We start from the raw sequence: 25,260 nt of genomic DNA on the forward strand, positions 1-25,260 counted from the left end.
AAATCTGTATTATAACAATATAATTATGTATGCATGAAGAATACAAATTAAAAAGACATTAGTTATGTAAATCATAATGCAGCCATAGAAATCTGATTTTCCAGTTTTATATCTTTGGGACTGTTAATGTATTTGGCACCATCCTTCTACTTTATCTGAGAAACTGAACAGTTAGGTCTCTTTAGTTCTCAGGCAGGAGTGTGCCTGAGAAATTTAGGTGGCTTATGCAATCATCAAGAAAACATCTTTATGTATCTGTGAATCTTGACATATATTTTTATCAGAACTATGAGTATTAGGATTCTACAAATATTATGTATATAGAGAGACAAATGATATTTTCAACAATCCTGTTTAGTGAGTAGGGAGCAGAGGTATTAAAAATATTTCCTTTTAGGCCTGACCTGTGGTGGCGCAGTGGATAAAGTGTCGACCTGGAAATGCTGAGGTTGCTGGTTCAAAACCCTGGGCTTGCCTGGTCAAGGTACATATGGGAGTTGATGCTTCCTGCTCCTCCCCCCTTCTTTCTCTCTGTCTCTCTCTCTCCTCTCTAAAAATGAATAAATAAAGTAAAGTTAAAAAAAAAGATTTTAAAAAATATTTCCTTTTAATTTTACCATTCAAGTACTATTTAATTTATCTTAGTTAAGATTACTCTAACTTAATACTTTCAATAAATATGAAAATGTTTCAGAGGATTTTGGTAAGCTGGAGAGGGTGAAGGTAGGATGAAGAAAGCTATACCTTTCCATTCCTCTTTCTAGGCCTGAGGTCTATATATCCCTGTAAATATTGTTACTGTAAAAAGTAGATCCAGGTGCATGGTAGGAAGGAAAGGGAGGTTCCTATAGGCAGAGGCCTGGATCTTAGTGGCATCCATTTGACTCTCTCACAAATATCCCCTCCATAGCTACTTTCTGCTCCTGGCCACATATTTCAAGTAACAGGTTGGTTTATCCAACTTGTATACATTGCTCAGGAAGCTAATTAATTGAGAGATGTTTTGTATTTATTATAAGGTAATTTTTAAATCTGTTTTCTAGGGCAGGGTTTGAGCATGGAACTTGGGTGAAAGCGATAAGCACCAGAGTTCATGCCCTCAGCCTTGACACTGTGCTTCTTTATTGCAAAATAAAATGTTCTGAGCCAAAACTGTCCTATTAAAGTTCCTGAGCCTTAGGTAAGTCAAGTGGTCTGCTTTGCCTCTGCTCCCAGCATCTTCACACCAGTGTAAGGGAATTTTCACAGGTCACTTTGGATGATAAAGGGGAATGATCAAAGCAACATGCAGCCCTAAGCAGACTTACTGGAGAAGGAATGGCTGGCAGGCTTTAGCAGTGGTGGGAGAGCATCATGGACACTGGGAAGTTGCTTAACATGAACATTATATTTCTATGCATTTAATCTACTGATACTACTCATCTTTTCTCAACTGCTTCTCAGAGGGTCACTGAGGAACTGCCTGTCTCTCCTTGTTCCAAGTTTGGAACTATCTCCAAAAGTCATTGCTCAGCTCTGTGCTCAGGTCTAGCCATGACATTTCTTGCTTTCTAAGAACTCAGAGCCCCATCTGAGGTGATATTACTGGCTACTTCCTGTGGATTCCTCCTGATATCCTCTGTCATGGAGTTGTAGGAAGAAGACTAGGCAGGATTGGCCTAATCATCTCTGGGTCCCCACAAGACTGCTCTGATTCACAGAAATCCAGTGCATAATAATTGTTTACTGGAAAAGCCTGTGCATCAGTGTCAGAGAAGCTGTGACTGTGGTACTGTATCATCAACTTATTGCTTTTCTGGGCTTAAGCAAGTTTTTCACATTTGGTTCTCAGGCTTCTAGAATTCCCAACCTTGTGTACAGTCCTTGTTCAGAGTCAAGTAGGCACCCATGTCAATGGATAGATCTGAGGACTGCCACTAATTTCTTTTAGTTAAGATTACTCTAACTTAATACTGCCACAGAATGTGTGTTCTAGGAGTAGAGAGCTAGGTATTTTTTTCCTGTAGTAGGGTCTGGACATGAAAAATGCAGCTGGCCACTCACTGCTGTACCAGGCAAGTCCACCCTCTACCCTGAGCTGTCAATGAGCAGGATTGCCAGAAACCTATCTCTGGCATTTCTTATCCCTTCTTTCTATCCACTGAGATTTATGCAGTACCTAGTCAACACTTTCAGATGCTGAAATAAAAAGGTAAGTGAGAAAACGTCCCTGCTTGCCCTCAAGGAGCTCTTCATTTAGTAGGGAACTCATATCACAGGAGATTACAAGGTCCTAGTCCCTCCTACCTGCTCTTTTTCTTGCCCACTCTTTCAGCAGTGTGACTCCTTTTCCTCTCCCTACCTTGGACCTTCGTTTTCTTTCTCTCTGTCTCTCACCTCATTTCCATGGATGCTCATTCAATTATTGTATAAGTAATGAAGAGGATTTAAAAATATATTTATCCATTTTTATTACTTCAGTCATAATTTTACAATAAAGGCTGACTTATAATCATAGAAAAAAAGATACTATACACTTTGAAAAATATTTTTGGACATTTTGTGCACCCACCACTTCTTTTATTTCAACATCTGGACCTTGAGATTCTTTTATCCAGCAAACACTTATGGAGTTCCTTACTCTGGGCCAGGCATTTTCTAGGTATTATGATTAGAGAATCTAGAAAGCAAACTCTCCGCATAGATTTACATTCTAAAGTAGAGGCAGACCAACAAAGTTCTATACGATATGATGGTTGCTAGTATGATAAATGTTATGCAAAAAAATGAAGCATCATGAAAGATGATGAATTACTGTCAGAAAGTTGGGTGCTCTGATAAATGAGGTGGTTAGGAAAGTTCTCTCCAAAAAGAGTGGGAGAATGAGTCAGATAGTTAAATTAGGACAGTCCTTGCAAGGCAGAAATGATAGAAAGTGCAAAAGTCCTAAGATCAGAGATACTTGTGTAAGAGAATGAGCAAGAGAACTTTGTAATTAGAACAGAGGAGGGGATATGAAGAGATATAGAAGGTGAGACAGGGCCCTCTGGGCCAAGATCAAGACTTTGCTTTTGATTTTGAATGAGAATAATAATAATAAAAGTGTTGGAGGGTTTTGAGGAAGAGAGTGGAGGTCTAAATTTTGTTTTAAAGGATTCCTGTGCCGACTCTGTGGAGCAAATGTACACTGTAGGAAGAGAAGAATGAATGCTCAGAGATTAGTTGCAGCAAACTGGTAAAGAAAGGAAGGCTGCTATCAGGGTGCAGTGGCAGACTTGACAAAAAGTGATTTTATTGGAACATATTTTAAAAGCAGACCCTCCACTGGGCTCTAAGGGCTTGGACACATCTCAATTGTCAACAATTATTTGAATAATCAAATTTAAAGTAGAAAACCAAAACTATTTAAAAACACAAGTCTTTATTGTTAAGAAAGAATAACACCCAGTAGCCAAGGGACACTAATATTAGTACATCAAATCGTCAAAGTTAAGAGGGATGCCTGCAAATTGTTATCAAAAGATTTTGCAGAAATTTTTATACTTTGTTATTTAGAAAAATAAAAATAAAAAAGAAGCCTGACCAGGCGGTGGCACAGTGGATAGAGCGTCGGACTGGGATGTGGAGCACCCAGGTTCAAGACCCCGAGGTCACCAGCTTGGGCTTGGGCTCATATGGTTTGAGGGCGGCTCACCAGCTTGCACCCAAGGTCACTGGCTTGGAGGGGGGTGTTACTTGGTCTGCTGTAGCCCCACAGTCAAGGCACATATGAGAAAGAAATCAATGAACAACTAAGGTATCGCAATAAAAAACTAATGATTCATGCTTCTCATCTCTCTCCGTTCCTGTCTGTCTGTCCCTGTCTGTCCCTCTCTCTGACTCTGTCTCTGCAAAATAAATAAATAAATAAAAGTAAAAAAGAATAGAGACATACAATATTATTTTCAACTGAAGAAAATCTGTTTAAATATTTTGTTTTGTCTGAAGGCCAGGATCCCCTGGGGATCTTTCTTTACTCTGAAACTGTGTGACTCCTCGCCCCTACCCCCACTCCTGCTGTTGCGCCAGCAGTGTTAACAGCTCCCTCGGTGAGTGAGATTTAAATAAGCAAGAAAATGTGTTAACAAACATCATACAAACGGAATCCATTGGCCAAAGCCCCTCACCCAAGGATCTTTGAATTTTGTGAGTTGGTTGCGCTGTTGAATATAATTTAAACTTGAACAGGTTGGCTTTATATGAGAGATGGGTCTCAGCGTTCGCTGGGTCCTAGCAAACGCCAACACTACAACCATAATCTCCGGTCTTTATCCGTGAGCCCTGTGAACTACCCGCACAGAGCCCAGAGACTCTGCCCACGCCCTGCACACGCCCACCTCTGTGACAGGGCCAGAGCGCTGCCACCCTGGCCACGCCCCCATGGCGCTCCGGTATCATCCTAGGACCCGCCCCTTCCTGCTCTACCCGGGCCCAAAGCCGCGCAGTTGCGCGGGCCTCGTAAGCGGCTTTGTGGGCGGGGCTTGCGCAGCCGCCCAGACCTCTGCTGGTACCGCTTTCCACTCTGGCTCCCCGCGCCTCCGAGGACAGGCACTTCCTGTGAGGCTTCCCTGTGCACCTTGGCCAAGCCGAGCCCAACCGAACCAAGCCTTGCCTTTCCAAGCTGTTCGCCATGGTGGACGACGAGCTGGTGCTGCTTCTGCACGTTCTCCTGATGAGGCACCGCTCCCTGAGCATCGAGAATAGCCAGCTCAATGAACAGCTGCGGCTTCTGGTGTGCGAGAGGGCCACCCTACTGCGCCAGGTACGTCCGCCGAGCTGCCCGGTGCCCTTTCCAGAAAAGTTTAACGGCGAGAGTTCCCGTCTCCCCGAGTTTATCGTGCAGACGACTTCTTACATGCTTGTCAACGAGAACCGGTTCTGCAACGACGCCATGAAAGTGGCATTCTTAATCAGCTTGCTCACCGGGGAAGCCGAGGAGTGGGTGGTGCCCCACATTGAGATGGATAGCCCCATCCTAAGTGATTACCGGGCCTTCCTCGAGGAGATGAAACAGTATTTTGGCTGGGATGACGACGAAGACGACGATGACGATGAACCTGATGATTACTAGGCTCGGAGACCCGCGGGCCTAGGAGGCAGGGCCCTGCACGCCGCCATCCCCCCCCCACTGCCCCCCACTCTCCCCATGTCCATATCCAGCTTTGCCCCTTCTGGAGCCATCGTGCTCCCTGTCGCCCGCTGATCTCCTTCCCTACCCCTGCCCTCTGGTTCTCTTCATCCCCCTTATTGCTTGTCTTTGTTCCAAGAATTGTGCTCCAGTTATTGTGCTGGAGCTGGGGGCTATCCCTGAAGAGGGCTGCCATCTACTCTGGTCAGATCCAGGACGCGCCCCTGCGAGTTTGAACTGTGTCCTGAGCCCCAGCTTATAGGGCGAGTCTCAGTTATTAACTGGTCAGACTATGCACAGCCCTGCCAACTGCAAGGCCTACATACATCTGCCCAGAGCCCTAAGCTGACACTACACCACCATCCACTATATTCCAGCTACAGACCACCACTGCTTTTGGAGATAAGGGCCAACTAGAAGATACCTGAGTTGGCTACACCTACTTGGACATTGATTTGGACATCTCACCACCCCCTAAAGGGACAGTCTTTCACCTTGGTTAGTTCCCTATCTATTCCCAGAGTCCTCCCCTCCCCCACCAGATTGTTGCAGGGGCCTAGTGTGCCTGGCAGCCAATTTGTTGACACTTTTTTTCTCCTATGCGCCAGTTTTGCATAGCTGTCATTTTTCTTTAAAAATTTCAGCATTCCCACAGATGTGTGCATTCGGCCAAAAATATTAAAAATAAAAACAGGCACTCACCCCAGCTTCTCAGTACTACTTGTAAAAAGCACTTGGCATTCTTTTTAACAAATATGAAGCACTACAGAAAATAAAGAGAAAAAAGAAAGGAGTGTCTTTTAATGGTTAAGTGCTATCACTGGCCTCTACAACTCTCTCCAGGACTTCCATTATTCCCACTGAAATCAGGGAACCTAGTTGAATCTCAGTATTACCCAGTTATCTCTAGGCTTCAGAGGACAAACACTACAGGACTTTATGAGGCTTCCGGTGCTCCCCTTCCAAGGTATTTCTTTACGCACTGGTGAAGGAAATGCCCTCTTGGGCCTCCAGGGTGGCATGGTTAAAGAGTGGCTGAGCAGGTGCACACCATCCTAAACTAGGACACTTGAGATGGAAAAAGGGCATTGGATAATTGGACAACAGGCATATATCTGGACATAAATTGTTCCAACCTTCCTGAGCCTTTGAGTTCCTCCCTTAAAACTGCCAGGGAAATTCTGCCCTTTAATCCTTATTGCCTATGGAGTGCTATTGACTTCAGGCTTTAATTAACAATGGAACACATTATTTTAATATCCTTTTCAGGTTTTTGAGCTAACATTAAATTCTGCACCCTGGGTAAGTGCACCCATTATAAATATAGCCTGATCTAAAAATTTCATCCTCCTTGGGCTGACACCCTTAGAGTCCTCACCCATACATGTGCTCCAGATTCCTGCCTATGGAAATTGGCAAGATGCCTTACTGTCTCCTGAAGTTGACCTTGCACTGCTGAGCTATGCTGAGATCTCTGTGGGCCTGGGGGACTTAAAGGCATTGAGGGAGTCTGGTGAATGCTAAGGAGAATCTGCATACTTTGAGAGGTCATTATCCCAGGTTAAGTCATTGAAATGTTAAATAAGAAGCTTGGTTGAGAGGTTGTAGGGGTTACCTCTGCTCACTAGAAACTTTCAGGAGGATATGTGGAGTTCTGACTTCTCATTCTCATCTATATATGCCCAGATGTCATTGTGCCATGCCTGGAGCCAGCCCTACCTTACAACTTCTAATGAATAGAGATAATAAATTTCCTTATTATTTTAGACCTTTTGAGGATGGATATTCTTTTACTTGTACTGATAAACCTCACTGTGGATTTAAATGAGTTACTGGACATCACACTGGTCACTACTTCATAGGTGTGGATTCTATGAGATCACATCCATGAGCTATTTAGAACTGTCTCTGCTACATGATAAGTGTTAAGTAAAAATGGGTTTTTATTCCTAGGCCTGGGAACCAAAGTCTCACTTGGGAGCAAGGCTCTTTCTTATGAGCTTGTCTTTAGTTGCTATGAACAGGTAGAGCAGGGTCAGGGTGAGTAGAAAGGAGATCATGGCAAGACCTCATTTACTCTTTGGGATCTGATATGAAGTCACAAAGAAAACCAATTTACATGGTGAACAGGCAAAGCCCAGGGCAGCAGTTATTTTTTGGGACTTGGAAAATTGTTTCTGGAGGGCAGAGACAGTGGTGGATCTGACTTAGCAAGGGAGGTTGAAGCCCAAACTGGGACTTCCTGTGGGAAAGGGGGCTACAGCTGAAAGCTAGGTAAAGGACCCAGCAAGACCAAAAATCAGCCATTCAAAATTAACAGTGGTCAAGGTATACTGAGAGGAATTGAGAGATATGTTGGTAAATGAAAGATAATGTTTGTCCTCATAGTAACCACTTTGTTATTTTTATGGTGTCTTGCACAAGAACCGAGAGGTAATCTAGCTCTAGATAAGGTCCTGGAAGAGAATCTAAACTGATTAGATCTGAGAGTGACCTCTCTAGGGGGTAGAAATTGAAGACCAGTAGATGAGATTTACTCCCCACAATCAAACTAAGTGAACACATGCTCTGTAGGGGAAGGAAGGGATCTCTGGTGAGTGAGGATACCATGCCAGAGGAGCATCTGAATAGCATCCACAATAGCTAGGCAGAGGAGCTGAGATCTGAAGGGTGCATAAGCTTGCTCTGAGAAAGTGATAGAGAGAGAGAGAAGTGAGAGAGTATGTGTGTGTATGTTGTCCTTCACAGATTATGGAAGAACAGGTTATGCTGTGAGATGCAGAGAATGATATTGTGGGAATCTGCCTACCTTGGGAACAGATTCTGCAGTAAAAGTACAGGTATTGGCAAAGGCTCTACCACCCAGGAAGGAATTCATGATAGTGCCATAAGGCAGAGTAAAAGAGAATGGAGAAGTAAATAACCTTGTCTAAAGATAAAAGCACCATTTAGACAGAAACTATTATAAGTTGGTGGAAATGTTGAAGTAGCAAATAAGAACTTTAGACTCCTGAATTGTCATCTTAGGCATTTTGGATTTGAAATGGTCACTGAAACTGTTATTAATGAAATGAAATTAATTATAATAAGTATTATAATCATATTAAATCTATCAATGTATCTTTGGATTTATCTAACCATTTGAAGAGGTCAGCACTGCCACCCATTAATTCTGCGTTGCTGTTTTGCTGATGGTATGTAAAGCTGCAGGTACATTATGCACATTGTACTTGGTTATTTTCTGCTATTACAACATAGTAACAATCATCAATTAGAAAGTAGGCAGACTAGAGGGAGACTTTTGTTGAAATTAGTAGGATATTTATTTTTTAACAAAAAAACACAATAATTTTCTAGGTCCTTAAAGAAATTAAAGCTAATAAAGAGTTATCAATACAAGGTCCTGAGAATGTTTTCTTCAATGGATGATTAAGGTGGGGTATTGTATGAAGCATATTTATTATTTCTTTGGAATAGGAATTTTGCTAAAATAGTGTTAAAAGTGTCTGGTAGTTCACATCATAGAGTAGTTCAAGTACATTGTAAGGTCAGTGGCTGTGGCCATTCAGGTTCAAGTGGATTCTGGAAGACAGTAAAGGAACTGTGGAGCCAGAGGATGGTGGGCCATTCTAATTTATTGGTGGCTCACAAAGACAGGCAAGCCAAAAGAAGAAAGAAAAGGGAAAAACACAAAGGGAGAGGAAAACTTGCTTTTTCAAGTGGAGGATAAGGGATCAAGAAACCAACTGCACTTCTCCGTGGTGGGCCCTTGATGGGTAGCACTTATCATCACAATAGTGCTGTCATATGCTTCTGCGTTAATTGCACAAAGAGCTTGCAGCCTGTAAACCTGTGAGCAAGCCTAACACAGCCATTTTCCCTACATACACTACTCCCTATAGTCTTATGTTCACTTATTCTAAACGTAGATGCAATGAACTACTTTATTACCTGTTTGGTGTCCTACAATGATGGTAACCACCTATTTCCCTTAATGAGAATCTGATCACCCCCCTTGCATTTTTTTTCTGAAGCTGGAAATGGGGAGAGACAGTCAGACAGACTCCCGCATGCGCCCGACCGGGATCCACCCGGCACGCCCCCAGGGGCGATGCTCTGCCCACCAAGGGGCGATGCTCTGCCCCTCCGGGGGGTCGCTCTGTTGCGACCAGAGCCACTCTAGCGCCTGGGGCAGAGGCCAAGGAGCCATCCCCTGCGCCCGGGCCATCTTTGCTCCAATGGAGCCTCGGCTGCGGGAGGGGAAGAGAGAGACAGAGAGGAAGGAGAGGGGGAGGGGTGGAGAAGCAGATGGGTGTTTCTCCTGTGTGCCCTGGCCAGGAATCGAACCCAGGACTTCTGCACGCCAGGCCAATGCTCTACCACTGAGCCAACCGGCCAGGGCTGTTGCTCTGAGCTTTTTAAGGTGAGTTCATGGGTCACATTTTCTTTTCTTTCATTGCTCCATTGTCTTTTAGTGTTGAGTGTTATTTTGTAGAAGTCTGAGGCCATCCTAATATTTTTTCACCCATAATTTATTTGATATTTTTATTGCCATCCCAGATATATATATATATTGAAGACGATATATCTAATTAGTGTTTATTCTTTGTCATTTTTTATGGAACCTAGTATGATCATTTAATATGAAGCTTTCTTAATTTCTTTAACTATGTATATTATATACTGATATTTATGTAGGTGTTCACTTGTCTTTTTCCAACTTTTAAAATGTTTTCTTCATTTCCAATTTATTCTGCTCATTTTTAAAAATAAATCCTGTTCTCTAGCCCTGGCTGGTTGGCTCAGTGGTAGAGCGTTGGCTGGGCATGTGGAAGTTCCATGTTCGATTCCTGGTCAGGGCATACAGGAGAAGCACCCATCTGATTTTCCACCCTTCCCCCTCTTCTTTCTCTCTGTCTCTCTCTTCCCCTCACACAGCCAAGGCTCCGTTGGAGCAAAGATGGCCCAGGTGCTGATGATGGCTCCATGGCCTCCGCCTCAGGTGCCAGAATAGCTCCGGCTGCACCTGAGCAATGCCCCAGATGGGCAGAACATCGCCCCCTTGTGGGCATGCCGGGTGGATCCTGGTCGGGCGCATGCAAGAGTCTGTCTGACTGTCTCCCTGCTTCTAACTTCAGGGGGAAAAAAAATCCTGTTCTCTATATCTTTTAAAATGGTTTCAGGATTATTTGTCATTCTTTGTGCTGCTTCCAGTTTGGCTTTATTTCTGTGATTAGTTTTGTTTCTTTTTCACTTCCTTGCCGAATGCTGCCAACTTCTAATGACTCCTGTATTTTCCTGAATCACCTATTTCGAAATTGTTCTCTTACTGCATAGCTATGATTCCTTTGTATGTTTAAATTGATGGTAATATGATATGTTATAATTTGATGACAATAGAAGTCACATCTGTTTACTGGCTGTAGTTTTCTATAAAGTTATTTACCATTTTTTCTCTGTTCCTTCACTACTGTTGAGAGTGTTCCTAGGAACCATTCAGTATCTTGTCTACTTCCTACTAATGTTATTTTTCTTCGATAAGAGCCTTTTTTGTCTTTTTCAGTCCAGTCCCTACACCATTTCTCTGGCAGAAATAACTCAATGTTGCTAGCTTGTAAACAGCATACTTTCCTTTTTCCAGAGATGAGACAGAGCTGATCCTCATCCCACATTTTTTTTAACATTTCACAGGCCATTTCAATAGCACTGTTATGTTTTCATTGTATCTGAATGTACCTAGATGATATCTGACATTTATCAGAGTCAGCATTCTGCACTTTCTGTTCTTGACCTTGGTGCTCAGTAGTTCTGATGTCTAAGTGACCTGAAATAGTCTACATTTCTAGGAAGTGTCAAGCTAAGTTTTGAGAGGGATTGAGTAAGACTCAGGTTTGGGGGTGGGAGAACCTGAAAAGTAAATAACAAAATATTAATGACTTAGAATTCTCTCTCTCACACACACATATAAAAATAAGATAATTTTTACTATAAATTTTTGAATAACTTTTTATCCCCCCTGTGTAGCAAAAAGGAAAATGGAGGGGTTTTAGTCATCTGTTAGGAAGAGAATCAGCATATGTTGGAAATCTAATTAATATGTATGTGGAAGAAAGACTGCCTTATATTGGAGTAAAAAATGAGGACAGTGAAATTAATATTAGAAAATGGACCTTAGAGGAGATAAAGAAGTATATATGGAAAGATTCATTTGCTGTGAGTTGAGAAAGGATTGTTTGGATTGCTCTTTGCACAAAGTTTGAGTTCAATGAGAATGTATTAGTGAACAGGAAGACTTTGATCCCTGCTGTGGTATTGCCATAGACTTACTGTCCCAACCCCAGATTGCTACTAGTTTTCTCTGATTGTAAAATTCCATCCCTACATCATGGTATTAATTATGTCTCAAGACTAGTATATGAAAAAAAAACTACATACTACCTTATCTGGTACTTAATAATGGTCAACTTCACGCTTCAACAGATATTATTTAGTAAAATAGGAATATAAGGTTGACTGTCATGGTAGATTTATGTGTTATGGGTAGAAAGACTGATACTGGGGGATTTACAATGTTAGGAGAAAAGGTGTTTGGCACGTTAAAATAAATACAGTAATGCCAGAAGGAAATGAACAAAAGTAGATATTAACAATTAATTTACATGTGCATAACACTTCACAATTTAAAAGTCACTCTCATATTCATTTTCTTTTTTATTCTTTTTATTGAATTTATTGGGATGACACTGGCTAACAAACTTATACCAGTTTACATTCCCACCACCAGTAAATGAATGTTCCTTTTTCTCTACAACCTCTCTAACATTTGTTATTACCTATCTTATTAATAATAGCCCATCTAATGGTTCTCAGGTAGTATCTCATTATAGTATTCATTTGCATTTCGCTTAATCAGTAGCAAAGACGAGCATCTTTTCATATATCTATTGTTTGTATGTCTTCATGAGAGAAACGTCTGTTCAAGTCCTCTCTCCATTTTTAAATTGCTTGTTTGGTGTTGAAGTTTGTGAGTTCTTTCTATGTTTTAGATATTAACTTCTTGTAAGAGCTGTTGTTTGTGAATATTAACTCCCATTTGTTTGGCTGTCTTTTAGTTTTGTTGTCAGTTTCTTTTGCATGTTCATTGCAGCATTATTCACAGTGGCCAAGACAGGGAAACAACCAAAGTGTTCCTAGTTACAAGATTGGATAAAGAAGATGTGGTACATATATACAATGGAATACTACTCAATCATAGGAAATGATGATATGTTGCCATTCACGACAACATGGATGGACCTTGAGAACATTATACTGAGTGAAATAAACAAATCAGAAAAAGCTAAGAACTGTATGATTTTACATATAGGTGGGATATAAAAATGACAGTCATGTTCATGGACAAAACTGAAATGGTTACCATAGGAGAGAGTGAGGGGAAGAGGGAGTAAAAAGGGACAAATAAATGGTGATGGAAAATGATTTGACTTTGGATTATGGATACATAATGCAATTAACAGTTCAATTCCATAGAGATTTTTACCTGAAACCTATGTATTCTTTTTTTTTTCTTTTGAAAGAGCAGAGACAGTCAGAAAGAGGGTTAGATAAGGACAGACAGACAGGAAGGGAGAGAGATGAGAAGTATCAATTCTTTGTTGTGACACCTTAGTTGTTCATTGATTGCTTTCTTATATGTGCCTGGACCGGGGGACTACAGCAGACTGAGTGACCCCTTGCATTCAAGCCAGTGAGCTTGGGCTCAAGCTGATGAACCTTGCTCAAACCAGGTGAGCCTGAGCTCAAGCTGGCGACCTCGGGGTTTCAAACCTGGGTCTTCTGTGTCTCAGTCTGGCACTCTATCCACTGCACCACTGCCTGGTCAGGTGAAACTTCTGTATTCTTATTGAATAATGTCAACCTATTAAATTTAATGTCTAAATAAATTTTAAAAGTAAAAAAAATTATTGGTACCATTATAAGTTATCTTTTGGAAACAGTTTATTTGTAGGAACTATAACCTTACTCACATATTACAAAATAAAGTTAAATAATTTTATAAATTGTTATGTTACTTTAATTCTACTAAACAATTGGTAATAAAATTTGGTTTTGTCAGTAGAAACAACCTTCACTGAAACATTTAGTGTAGGTGGTAATTCTGGTCAGTGCAGCTAGACAACAAGTACATTTCTATAATACTTCTTTAGTAGGTCTCTTTATTTTCACTACTATTTCCTTAGTTTAAACCTTCATTGCTTGCCAGGGTTATATCAGTGAAATCCTAGTTGACTGTTTTTCTTACATATTCTCTTCTAATTTGTTTCCACTGCTGTTCATGTTTTCTGTTTGAAACCTCAACTTGACCATTTTTTTATTCAAAATCCTACAGTGATCCTCATATCTTTAGAAAGCATTTAAATTCCTTAACACTTATGTACAGATTCTTCTTTTTTAAAATTATATTTTAATTAAATTATTTTTAAGATACTATTGAATTGACCTTTTTATGTGCATAATTTAGTATTTTTAGGATATTTAAAAAGTTATACAACTATCATCACTATCTAATTCCATATCAGTTTAATCATTGCAAAAATAAACTTTATATATTAGCACTTCTTGCTGGCCCATTTCCCTTCTCTTCCACCATACCTGGAATGCACTAGTTGCTGCCTCTATGGAAGGCCTATTCTGGACATTTTATACAGATAGAACCATATAATGTATACTGTTTGTGATTGACTTTTTTTAAAATAATTTTTTATTAATGTTACTGGGGTGACATCAATAAATCAAGGTACACATATTCAAGGAAAACATGTCCATGTTATCTAGTCATTCAATTACGTTGCATACCCATCGCCCAGAGTCAGATTGTCCTCCATCACCCTCTATCTAGTTTTCTTTGTGCCCCTCCTCCTCCCCCTTTCCCTCTCCCTCCTTCCCTCCCGCCCCCGGTAACCACCACACTCTAGTCCATGTCTCTTAGTCTCGTTTTTATGTCCCACCAATGTATGGAATCATGTAGATCTTGTTTTTTTCAGATTTACTTATTTCACTCCGTATAATGTTATCAAGATCCCACCATTTTGTTGTAAATGATCCGATGTCATCATTTCTTATGGCTGAGTAGTATTCCATAGTGTATATGTGCCACATCTTCTTTATCCAGTCTTCTATTGAAGGGTTTTTTGGTTATTTCCATGTCTTGGCCACTGTGAACAATGCTGCAATGAACATGGGGCTACATGTGTCTTTACGTATCAATGTTTCTGAGTTTTTGGGGTATATACCCACTAGGGATTGCTGGGTCATAAGGTAGTTCTATTTTCAGTTTTTTGAGGAACCACCATACTTTCTTCCATAATGGTTGTACTACTTTACATTCCCACCAACAGTGAATGAGGGTTCCTTTTTCTCCACAGCCTCTCCAACACTTGCTATTATCTGTCTTGTTGATAATAGCTAATCTAACAGGTGTGAGGTGGTATCTCATTGTAGTTTTGATTTGCATTCCTCTAATAACTAATGAAGATGAGCATCTTTTCATATATCTGTTGGCCATTTGTATTTCTTCTTGGGAGAAGTGTCTGTTCATGTCCTCTTCCCATCTTTTTATTAGATTGTTTGTTTGTTTGTTTGTTTGTTGTTGAATTTTATGAGTTCTTTGTAAATTTTGGATATTAGGCACTTATCTGAGCTGTTGTTTGAAAATAACATTTCCCATTTAGTTGGTTGTCTGTTTATTTTGTTTTCAGTTTCTCTTGCTGAGCAAAAGCTTTTTAGTTTGATGTAGTCCCATTCATTTACCTTTGCCTTCACTTCTCTTGCCTTTTAAGTCAAATTAATAAAATGCTCTTTAAAACCAAGGTCCATGAGTTTAGTACCTATGTTTTCTTCTATGTACTTTATTGTTTCAGGTCTTATATTTAGGTCTTTGATCCATTTTGAATTAAATTTAGTACAAGGGGAAAAAGTGTTGTCGAGTTTCATTCTTTTGCACTTGACTTTCTAGTTTTCCCAGCACCATTTGTTGAAGAGGCTTTCTTTCTCCATTGTGTGTTGTTGGCTACTTTATCAAAAATTATTTGACTATATATATGTGGTTTTATTTCTGGACTTTCTATTCTATTCTATTGGTCTGAGTGTTTACTTTTCTGCTAATACCATGCTGTTTTGATTGTTGTGGCTCTATAATATAGTTTTAAATCAGGTATTGTAATGCCCCCAGCTTCATTCTTTTTCCTTAGGATTGCTTCGGCGAATTGGGGTTTTTTATAGTTCCATATAAATCTGATGATTTTTTGTTCCATTTCTTTAAAAAATGTCATAGGAATTTTGATGGGAATTGCATTAAATTTGTAAATTGCTTCTGGTAATATGGCCATCATGATTATATTTATCTTTTCTATCCAAGAACAAGGAATATTTTTCCATTTCATTGTATCTTTTTTGATTTCCTTTAACAATGTTTTGTAGTTTTCTTTATATAATTCCTTTACATTCTTTGTTATGTTTATTCCTAGGTATTTTTTTTTGTTGTTGTTGCAATCGTGAATAGGATTATTTTTTTGAGTTCATTTTCTAATGTTTCATTGTTGGCATATAGAAAGGTTATTGACTTTTGTATATTAATTTTGTATCCTGCAACTTTACTGTATTGGGTTTATTGTTTCTAGTAATCTTTTTTGTGGAGTATTTATGGTTTTTTATATATAAGATCATATCATCTGCAAAAAGTGATACCTTTACTTCTTCTTTTCCGATAAAGATGTTTTTTATTTCTTTATCTTATCTGATTGCTCGGGCTAGAACTTCTAGCACCACATTAAATGGGTGGAGAAAATGGACAACCCTATCTTGTTCCTGATTTAAGGGGAAAAATCCTCAGTTTTATGCCATTTAATAAGATGTTGGCTGATGGTTTATCATATATGACCTTTATCATGTTGAGATATTTTCTTTCTATACCCATTTTGTTGAGTGTCTAAAATATAAAGTTATCTTGTATTTATCGAATGCCTTTTCTACATCTATTAATAAGATCATGTGGTTTTTATTCTTTGTTTTGTTGATATGGTGTATTACGTTAACTGTTTTACGTATATTGAACCATCCTTGAGATTCTGGGATGAATGCCACTTGATCATGATGTATTATTTTTTTAATATGTTGTTGTGTTCGATTTGCTAGTATTTTGTTTAGTAATTTAGCATCTGTGTTTATTAGAGATATTGGTCTGTAGATTTCTTTTTTTGTGCCGTCCTTGCCAGGTTTCGGTATGAGGGTTATGTTGGCCTCATAAAATGTGTTTGGAAGTATTGCTTCTTCTTCAATTTTTTGGAAGAGTTTGAGTAGAATAGGAACCAAGTCTTCTTTGAATGTTTGATAGAATTCACTAGTATAACCGTCTGGGCCTGGACTTTTATTTTTGAGGAGGTTTTTAATAGTTCTTTCTATTTCCTTCCTGCTAATTGGTTTGTTTAGGCTTTCTGCTTTTTCATGACTCAGTCTAGGAAGGTTGTATTGTTCTAGTAATTTATCCATTTCTTCTAGATTGTTGAATCTGTTGGCATATAGTTTTTCGTAGTATTCTACAATAATTCTTTGTATATCTATGATGTCTGTGGTGATTTCTCCTCTTTCGTTTTGGATTTTGTTTATATGAGTCCTTTCTCTTTTTTCCTTGGTGAGTCTTGCCAAGGGTTTGTCAATTTTGTTGATCTTTTTGAAGAACCAACTCCTTGTTTTATTAATTTTTTTATACTTTTTCTGTTCTCTATTTCATTTATTTCTGCTCTGATTTTTATTATTTCCTTTATTCAGCTGGTTTTGGGTTGTCTTTTTTCTTTTTCTAGTTCCTTAGGTTGTGAAGTTAAGTGGTTTACTTAGTCTCTCTCTTGTTCGTTCACATAGGCCTAAAATGATATGAACTTCCTTCTTCTTACTGCTTTTGCTGCATCCCAGAGATTCTGATATGTCATATTGTCATTTTCTTTTTTTTTTTAATTTTTTTTTAATTTATTTATTTACTTTTTTAGATTTTATTTATTCATTTTTATTAGAGAGAGAGGGGAGAGAGAGAGAGGGAGAGATAGAGAGAGAACAGGGGGAGGAGCAGGAAGCATCAACTCTCATATGTGCCTTGACAAGGCAAGCCCAGGGTTTTGAACCGGCGACCTCAGCATTCCAGGTCGATGCTTTATCCACTGCGCCACCACAAGTCAGGCCCGTATTGTCATTTTCATTTGTCTATATATATCTTTTGATCTCTGTGCTTATTTCTTGTTTGACCCATTCATTTTTAAAAAGTCTGTTGTTTAGTTTCCACCTTTTTGTGGTTTTTTTTCCTCTTTTTTGCAGTTGAATTCTAGTTTCAAGGTTTTATGATCAGAAAATATGCTTCGTACAATTTCAGTTTTTCTGAATTTTCTCATGTTATTTTTGTGGCCCAACATATGGTCAATTCTTGAGAATGTTCCATGTACACTGGAGAAAAATGTATACTCTGTCGTTTTGGGATGAAATGTCCTGTAGATGTCTATCATATCCAATTGCTCTAGTGTTTTGTTTAAGGCCAATATATCTTTATTGATTTTCTGTTTGGATGAACGATCTAGAGCCGTCAGCGGTGTATTGAGGTCTCCAAGTATGATTGTATTTTTGTCAGTTTTTGTTTTTAGGTCAATAAGTAGCTGTCTTATATATTTTGGTGCTCCTTGGTTTGGTGCATATATATTAAGAATTGTTATGTCTTCTTGATTCAGTGTCCCCTTAATCATTATGAAATGAGCATTTTTTTTTCTCTAATTACTTTTTCTGTCTTGTAGTCAGCATTATTATATATGAGTATTGCTACACCTGCTTTTTTTTTTTTTTTTTGGATGTTATTTGTTTGGAGTATTGTTTTCCAGCTTCTCACTTTGAATTTGTTTTTATCCTTGTTGCTTAGATGTGTGTCTTGTAGGCAGCATACAGTTGGATTTTCTTTTTTTTTTTTTTTGTTTCATTTTTCTGAAGCTGGAAACAGGGAGAGACAGTCAGACAGACTCCCGCATGCGCCCGACCGGGATCCACCCGGCACACCCACCAGGGGCGACGCTCTGCCCACCAGGGGGCGATGCTCTGCCCATCCTGGGCGTCGCCATGTTGCAACCAGAGCCACTCTAGCGCCTGAGGCAGAGGCCACAGAGCCATCCCCAGCGCCTGGGCCATCTTTGCTCCAATGGAGCCTTGGCTGCGGGAGGGGAAGGGAGAGACAGAGAGGAAAGCGTGGCAGAGGGGTGGAGAAGCAAATGGGCGCTTCTCCTGTGTGCCCTGGCCAGGAATCGAACCCGGGTCCTCCGCACGCTAGGCCGACGCTCTACCGCTGAGCCAACCGGCCAGGGCGGATTTTCTTTTTTAATCATTCTGCTACTCTTTGTCTTTTTAATCCATTTACATTTAGTGTAATTATTGACACTTGTGGGTTCCCTATTGCCATTTTATAAATGCTTTCTGTTAGTTTTGTATCTTGTTTGATTCTTTTTTTTTGTTTTTCTGTCATTTGTTTTTGTTTCGTTGTATTCCATACTTTTTTCCTCTGTTGCTACCTTTTTTAAGTCATGTGCTTCTGTGGTGGTTTTTTCAAGGGTAGTTACCATTAAGTAATGAAAAGTGTACCTACCATGTTCATTGTAGTACACCAGGGGTCCCCAAACAACAGTCCGTGGGCCGCATGCGGCCCCCTGAAGCCATTTATCTGGCCCCCGCCGCACTTCCAGAAGGGGCACCTCTTTCATTAGTGGTCATCCGCATCCTGTGCTCCTGGAGTCCCGTATGTGGCGGCATCGCTCACGTACAGTACTACTTCCAGTGACGCGGGACGCACGCGTCACGGCTCCAGAAGCGCGTCATATCACTTGTTACGGCTAGCAGTGACAAATATGGAACCAGACATTGACCATCTTATTAGCCAAAAGCAGGCCCATAGTTCCCATTGAAATACTGGTCAGTTTGCTGATTTAAATTTACTTGTTCTTTATTTTAAATATTGTATTTGTTCCAGTTTTGTTTTTTTACTTTAAAATAAGATATGTGCAGTGTGCATAGGGATTTGTTCATAGTTTTTTTTTTAGTCCGGCCCTCCAACGGTCTGAGGGACAGTGAACTGGGCCCCTGTGTAAAAAGTTTGGGGACCCCTGTAGTACACTATCTTATGAGTGCTTCTGCACTCCATCGTTCTTTGCTACTGTTAATCTACGTCCTCTCCCTCTTATTTTTGTTTTTGTTGTCACAGTTTAAATTTGGTTTAATTGTGTTCTTGGTAGAGGTTTTACTTGTGGTTTAGTTTTGTTCTTTTTTTCTGGTTGGAAAACCCCCTTTAGTATTTCCTGGAGTGGGTGTTTTCTAATGATAATTTCCCTCATCTTTTCTGTATCTGTGAATGTTTTTATTTCTCCTTCGTACTTGAAGGATAGCTTTGATGAGTATAGTATTCTTGGCTGAAAGTTCCTCCCCTTCAGAACTTTAAATATTGGGGTCCACTCTCTTCTAGCTTGTAGGGTTTCTGCTGAGAAATCTGATGGTAATCTACTAGGCCTTCTTTTATGTGTTGTATTCTTCTTTTCCCTGGCTGGCTTGAGAATTTTTTCTTCGTCATTGGTTTGTGCCAATTTCATTATGATGTGACTTGAGTAGGTGTGTTGGGGTTAAGAAAACTTGGTGTTCTGTTTGCTTCTTGAATTTGAGGTTTTAGTTTTTTCACAGGCTTAGGAAGTTCTTGTCTATTATTTGTTTGAATATGTTCTCCATTCCATTTTCTCTCTCTTCTCCTTCTGATATACCTGTTATTCTTATGTTAGTCTTTTTGATAGAGTCAGACAATTCCTGTAGGGCTTTCTCATTTTTTAAAATTTTTGAGTCTCTCTCTTCTTCTCTTTGTTGTGCCTCAAGTTGCTTGTCTTCTATGTTACTAATCCTACCTTCTATCTGGCTTGTTCTATTAACTAAGCTTGTTTCCCTGTTTTTCAGTTCATGAATTGAGTTTTTCATCTTGTTTGATTTGTTTTTATACTTTCAATTTCCTTGGTAATATATTCTTTGTGTTCATTGAGTTGGTTTTTGAGCTCCCTAAATTACCTTTCTTTGTTTTCTTGTATATCTCTGAGTATTTTTAGGATTTCTATTTTAAATTCTCTGTCATTTAGCTCCAAGGTTTCCAATATATTAGATTTTTTCTCCATAGATTTTTCCTCATCTATTTGTGCTACATCTCTGTCTTTTATATCCATGATATTCGATTTCCTTTTTCTTAATGGCATCTGAGGGTGGGTTTTTTGATAGCACTAATAAGAATTAATAAAGAAGAAAAAGTAAAAAAAGAAAGAAAAAATGGAAAACAAGAAAAATTTAATTTTTTTCTTCTCCTTTCCCCTCCTCCTTGAGAAAATATCGTAATTAACTGTGAATTACATTGTGCTAAATGGAACAAAAACTATGTATAATGAAGGGCCTGAGTTGGGGAGAAGTGATAAAGGGGCAAAAAAGAAGGTAGGGACCCAGAAAATGCAAAGAAGGAAAAAATTTGAGTCAAGAATAAAATGATTTACTTGTCAGTGATTTTTGACAAAGAGATATAATGAGAGTGATAAGAGGGGAAAAGGAAATAGAAAAAGAATTACTATTTTATTAAGTGGAACAAAAACTAGATAGAATGGAGAGCTGGGGTTGGGGGGAATGATAATGAGTTAAAAATCAATGTAAAAAGCACTGAAAATGCCACAAAGAAGAAAAATTTGAGTCCTAAATAAAGTAATTTGTTTGTGAGTGAGGATTGAATGAGAGGAAAAGTAAAGGAGAAAAGATGAAACTAATAGGGATAAAAAAGAAAAAGGGGAAAACGAAAAGAAGAAAAAATAAAAAAAAAGAGGGAGAAAGAGAGAGTCAAGGGTTTTGGAGTATAACCCTAATAGAGAGAAAGGAAGAAGAAAAGAAAGAAAATGGGAAATGTAACACTTATGGCTAATGTAGTTCAAGAAGAGAAAAGAATAAGACAAGCAGATAATAAAAGACCTATGTGGAAGAAAAAAAAAATAAAGACAAGAAGATGAAAGAAACAAAAAAAAGTGGAAAATTTATAAAGTCTGGATTTTTCTTGATTTTGAGAGTTTATCTTCTTCCTTTTTCTTTTCTCTCCCTCTTCCTGGTTGGTGGTCCTGTACTCCAGGCCTGCCCCTGTGGCATGCTTAGGTAGAGATTTGCAGTTGATGAATCCTTATGGTGATGCCAGATATTAGGCTTCAGTCTCGTTGGTAGTCAGGGCTTGTTAGCATTTGCAGGCTCCAACAATGAGAGAGTCCATTTTCCTGGAGCCTCTCTCTTAGTCTCTCCTTCCTGAGTTAACAGCCTGATGATCCAGCTATGAGATTGACACTGCCTCTGCCTTGAGAGTAAGAGGTTCAAAGAGCTGGCAAATCCCCACTCTATCTCCATTCAGTACAGGGCTCTGGGTAAGGCTCTGTCAGTCAGAGCCGACAGCATAATCAGGCAGGGCTGGGAGCCAATTGCTCTCAAGGTGCCTTTCTATGAGCCTCTAGGCATGTCCAGTATGCCTCAGCACTCTGTTGGACTACTCTCCCCAGACTTTTTGCACTTTGTAACCTGTTTCGGCTGGGAAGATGCCCTAGTCACTGCCTGCAGAACAGGAGGTCTTAAAAGCTGCCAAGTCCCTCTTTTTAGTGGACAGCCCTGAGTATCAAAGCTCTGCCAATCAGAGCCACCAGCTTAATCAGATAGGGGGACGTGTTGACTTCTGTTCAGTTCCCCAGGTATATCTAGTTAAATTTGCCTTAGTGTTCTATGGTTTTGCTTTCTACAGGCTTCTTCCTTGTTAAAAAGCCTACAGCCTAGCCTAACTACTGCAGTGTTCTCTGAAGTTTGTTCCGTGGGAATGTGTTTTTCACCCTGTATTGGCTGACAGGAAGTTGCCCCCACCACTACGTGCATAGCAAGAGGCACTAAAAAATATCATGCCTCTTGTCTTAGATTGATGAACTGAGAGAGATCTTGTCAGTTAGAGCCATATAGGTCAGTTGGCAGGTGAGCAGACTGTTAGTTAAACTAATTTAAACAGTTGGATTCTCAGATCTGTTCCAGAGACAGACTGCAAGCTGCTTGCATGCCCCTCCCCCTAAAGCTTCTGTATTTTTTCTTCCCCAGGATGTTAGCTTGAATGGCTGGGTGAGGTGCCCTGCCTGCCTAAAGAAGTTCGGGCTTAGAGAAGTTTGCTTTCATGCACTCCCCACGCACCACTGTTCAGTGTGCAGGGACCACACCGAGACTCTGGTCAAAGCCCATGCAGAGGTCTCTGATTCTGTCTCTCTGTCTGGGAACATGGGCGCCCACTCCTGGGGCACTAGGAGGAACCTCTTACACACTATCCGCGCTTGCCGACCAGGATATTGGGGCTAATGGCGGCTGCTGCTTGCCCGTCTTTGCCAGGGTCCAGTGAGGGGGTTAGCTCCCGTGGGCTGAGTCACCACAGCACACTCTTTTCTCAGCTTGGATGTCTGTGCCGCAGCCCCACTCTCTCCACACCTCAGCCCTCACTCTATCTCAGTTCCAAGTGATAGCAGCCTTTGCACAGGTTAGTGAGGAAGGCAGAGTTTTCCTTTCTCTGTCTTATTTTCTACAGCATTGATTATATATTTAATCAATTTTTTACTCTATCATACCTTTGTGTTCCCTTGCCTTTGGGGTCAAATTCATAAAATGTTCTCTATGGCCAAGGTTCATGAGTTTAGTACCTCTGTTTTCTCTATGTAATTTATTGTTTCTGGATACTAGTGATTTTGTAGAACGTTTCATGTCTATTTTCCATTATTTTGTCTTTTTGGAAGAAGTTCCTATTTATGGTTTTTTTTTTTCCCAACAGTGTTGTAATGTTGTGTTAATTTTTTTCTTATTGTTTTTAAAATCTTGACCTTAAATCTTCCCACCTTCAAAATGATGTGCTTGTATCAGCTGGTCTTTTGTTGGGCAGATAAAATGTATTATGCTCACTTTGTTAAAGATGGTGCTGCCCACATGGAGGCCATTGCCCAGGTGATATTAATGTGTGTCTCTGTGGGCTGTGGGCAGGCAGGATATTGTAGCCTGGGGCTTGGTTTTAGGACTAAGCCTTTCCCACCCTTTTTGATGTGGGGTGGTACAATCCCATCATGCCTCAGAGAAGTGACTTTGTATCAAAGACTTTTCTATTTTGTATATTGGATTAAAGGTTTTGATTTCTACACTATAAAATGGGGGCAGAACGGAAGCTTGCTCTCTTGGTTCCTGAGATTAACATTAGAGGAGACAGCAGAGAGAAGAGAAAGGCCACGTGGAGGAGGCCAGGAGAGGCAGCCAAGATGGCAGAGTGTTGAGTGAGAAGCCAGTTAGTGCAGAGTTTTTGCAGGGAGAAGGAAGGAGATGGGAAACAGAGGTGGATAAGTCTGGTGAGCTAGAAACCTTTGATTCTAGAAAACTCGGATAAGTCAGTAGCTTTGTGAGCACTGAATGTGAGTGGGTTTTGGAGCCCAGTGTGTGTTTTTACTAGCCCACCGGGTGCAAGCTAGGATTAAAGGTGATGGCCCACCAGTTCTTGGCTCCGTTGTTTCTTTACCAACTGTCCGAATTCAGTGCAAACCTGCATGGATCAGGTGGCTGTGATGGTGGCCCTGGCTACTGGCTTTACATCTTTGAAAGTTTTCTAGCTTGTACCTTTCATATTTGTAAGTTTCTGGAAGGCAGAGCCATTTTAGTGAGATAGAATTGAATTCCTTATGTAAAGCCAATAGCCATGGCCACCATCACAGCCACCTGGCCCATGAAGGTTCAAATTTGATTTGGAAAGATGGTAATGCAACAATGGAACCAAGAACTAGTGGGCCATTACATTTAATTCTAGCTCGCTTCCAGCAGGCGAGAAATACACACAGTGGGAAAACACTTCCCTTTTCATTCAGGGCTCCCAAAGCCACTGACTCATCTGAGCTCCCTATAATCAAAGGTTTCTACCTCATCAGCCTTATTCATCTCTTTTCTGCATCTCCTTCTCTCTTCAAAAACTCTGCACAAACTGTCTTCTCCTTCAGCACTTCGCCATCTTGGCTGCTTCTCCTCTGCAATGCTAATTTCAGGAACTGAGAGAGAGAATCCCTGGTCTCCCTTATTTTATAGTGTAGAAATCAAAACTTTTAAGCCAATATACAAATAAGGAAGTCTCTGATACTAAGTCACTTATCTGAGGCATAAATGGGATTCTTCATAAGAGCATACCACCCCAGGGGAGGGAGGACAGGGGGAGAGTTAGGGGGAGGGGGAGGGGCACAGAGAACTAGATAGAGGGTGGCGAAGGACAATCTGACTTTGGGCGAGGGGTATGCAACATAATTTAATGACAAAATAACCTAGACATGTTTTCTTTGAATATATGTACCCTGATTTATTAATGTCATCCCATTACCATTAATAAAAATTTATTAAAAAAAAAAAAAAAAAAAGAGCATACCACCCCACATCATGCAACAGTCAAGGGTGTGGGGAGAAACTTAGTGTTGAGAAGATCTTAGTATTAAAAGGGTGGGAAAGGCTTAGTCTTAAAACTAAGCCTTAGGCTATAGGGATTCTGCCTGCTTACAGCCTGTTTCCCACACCCAATGCAAACTATAAGAGAGCAAACATACACATCATATTTAAAAACTTATTTGACCCACAGTTTAGAGTCTTAGAAGAGTTTTACATTGTAGTTTAGTAATTAGTAATGATGGTAGTAACAGTAACCTACATGAGCAAGATGAACAACATCAGATCAAGTTCAGAAATAATCTTTGTAATGCTGGAGATCAAGGCCAGGCAGGTTAACATTGGATTTGGGTAGATGGTAGAGGAACTGTGGAGCCTGAAATCCTTGGGCCATTCCATTATTAGATTTGCACAATGGTGAGTGAGCAAACAGGCAGGAGAAAAGTGCTTCTCACCTCAGCCAGAAAACAGTTAGCCAAAGGGCCACTTATAGTGGTTGGCAAGTAATCTGCACCAAGGAAAAGCAACTGTAGCCTTAAATAGTCTATACACACATGGCTCTGCCATGT

At 40.0% G+C, this 25,260-nt stretch overlaps 1 protein-coding gene across 1 annotated transcript; it reads left to right on the top strand.

Moving 5' to 3' along the window:
• Positions 1-4,499: 4,499 nt before the first annotated feature.
• On the top strand, positions 4,500-6,906 carry LOC136385725 (protein LDOC1-like). The gene has a single exon (XM_066356901.1). It carries the CDS (start codon positions 4,649-4,651, stop codon positions 5,087-5,089), a length of 441 nt encoding a protein of 146 aa, XP_066212998.1. The 5' UTR covers positions 4,500-4,648; the 3' UTR covers positions 5,090-6,906.
• The last annotated feature ends 18,354 nt before the right edge of the window (positions 6,907-25,260 follow it).

This window comes from Saccopteryx leptura, chromosome X (assembly GCF_036850995.1).
Source record: "Saccopteryx leptura isolate mSacLep1 chromosome X, mSacLep1_pri_phased_curated, whole genome shotgun sequence".
In the NCBI taxonomy this organism is placed as follows: domain Eukaryota; kingdom Metazoa; phylum Chordata; class Mammalia; order Chiroptera; family Emballonuridae; genus Saccopteryx; species Saccopteryx leptura.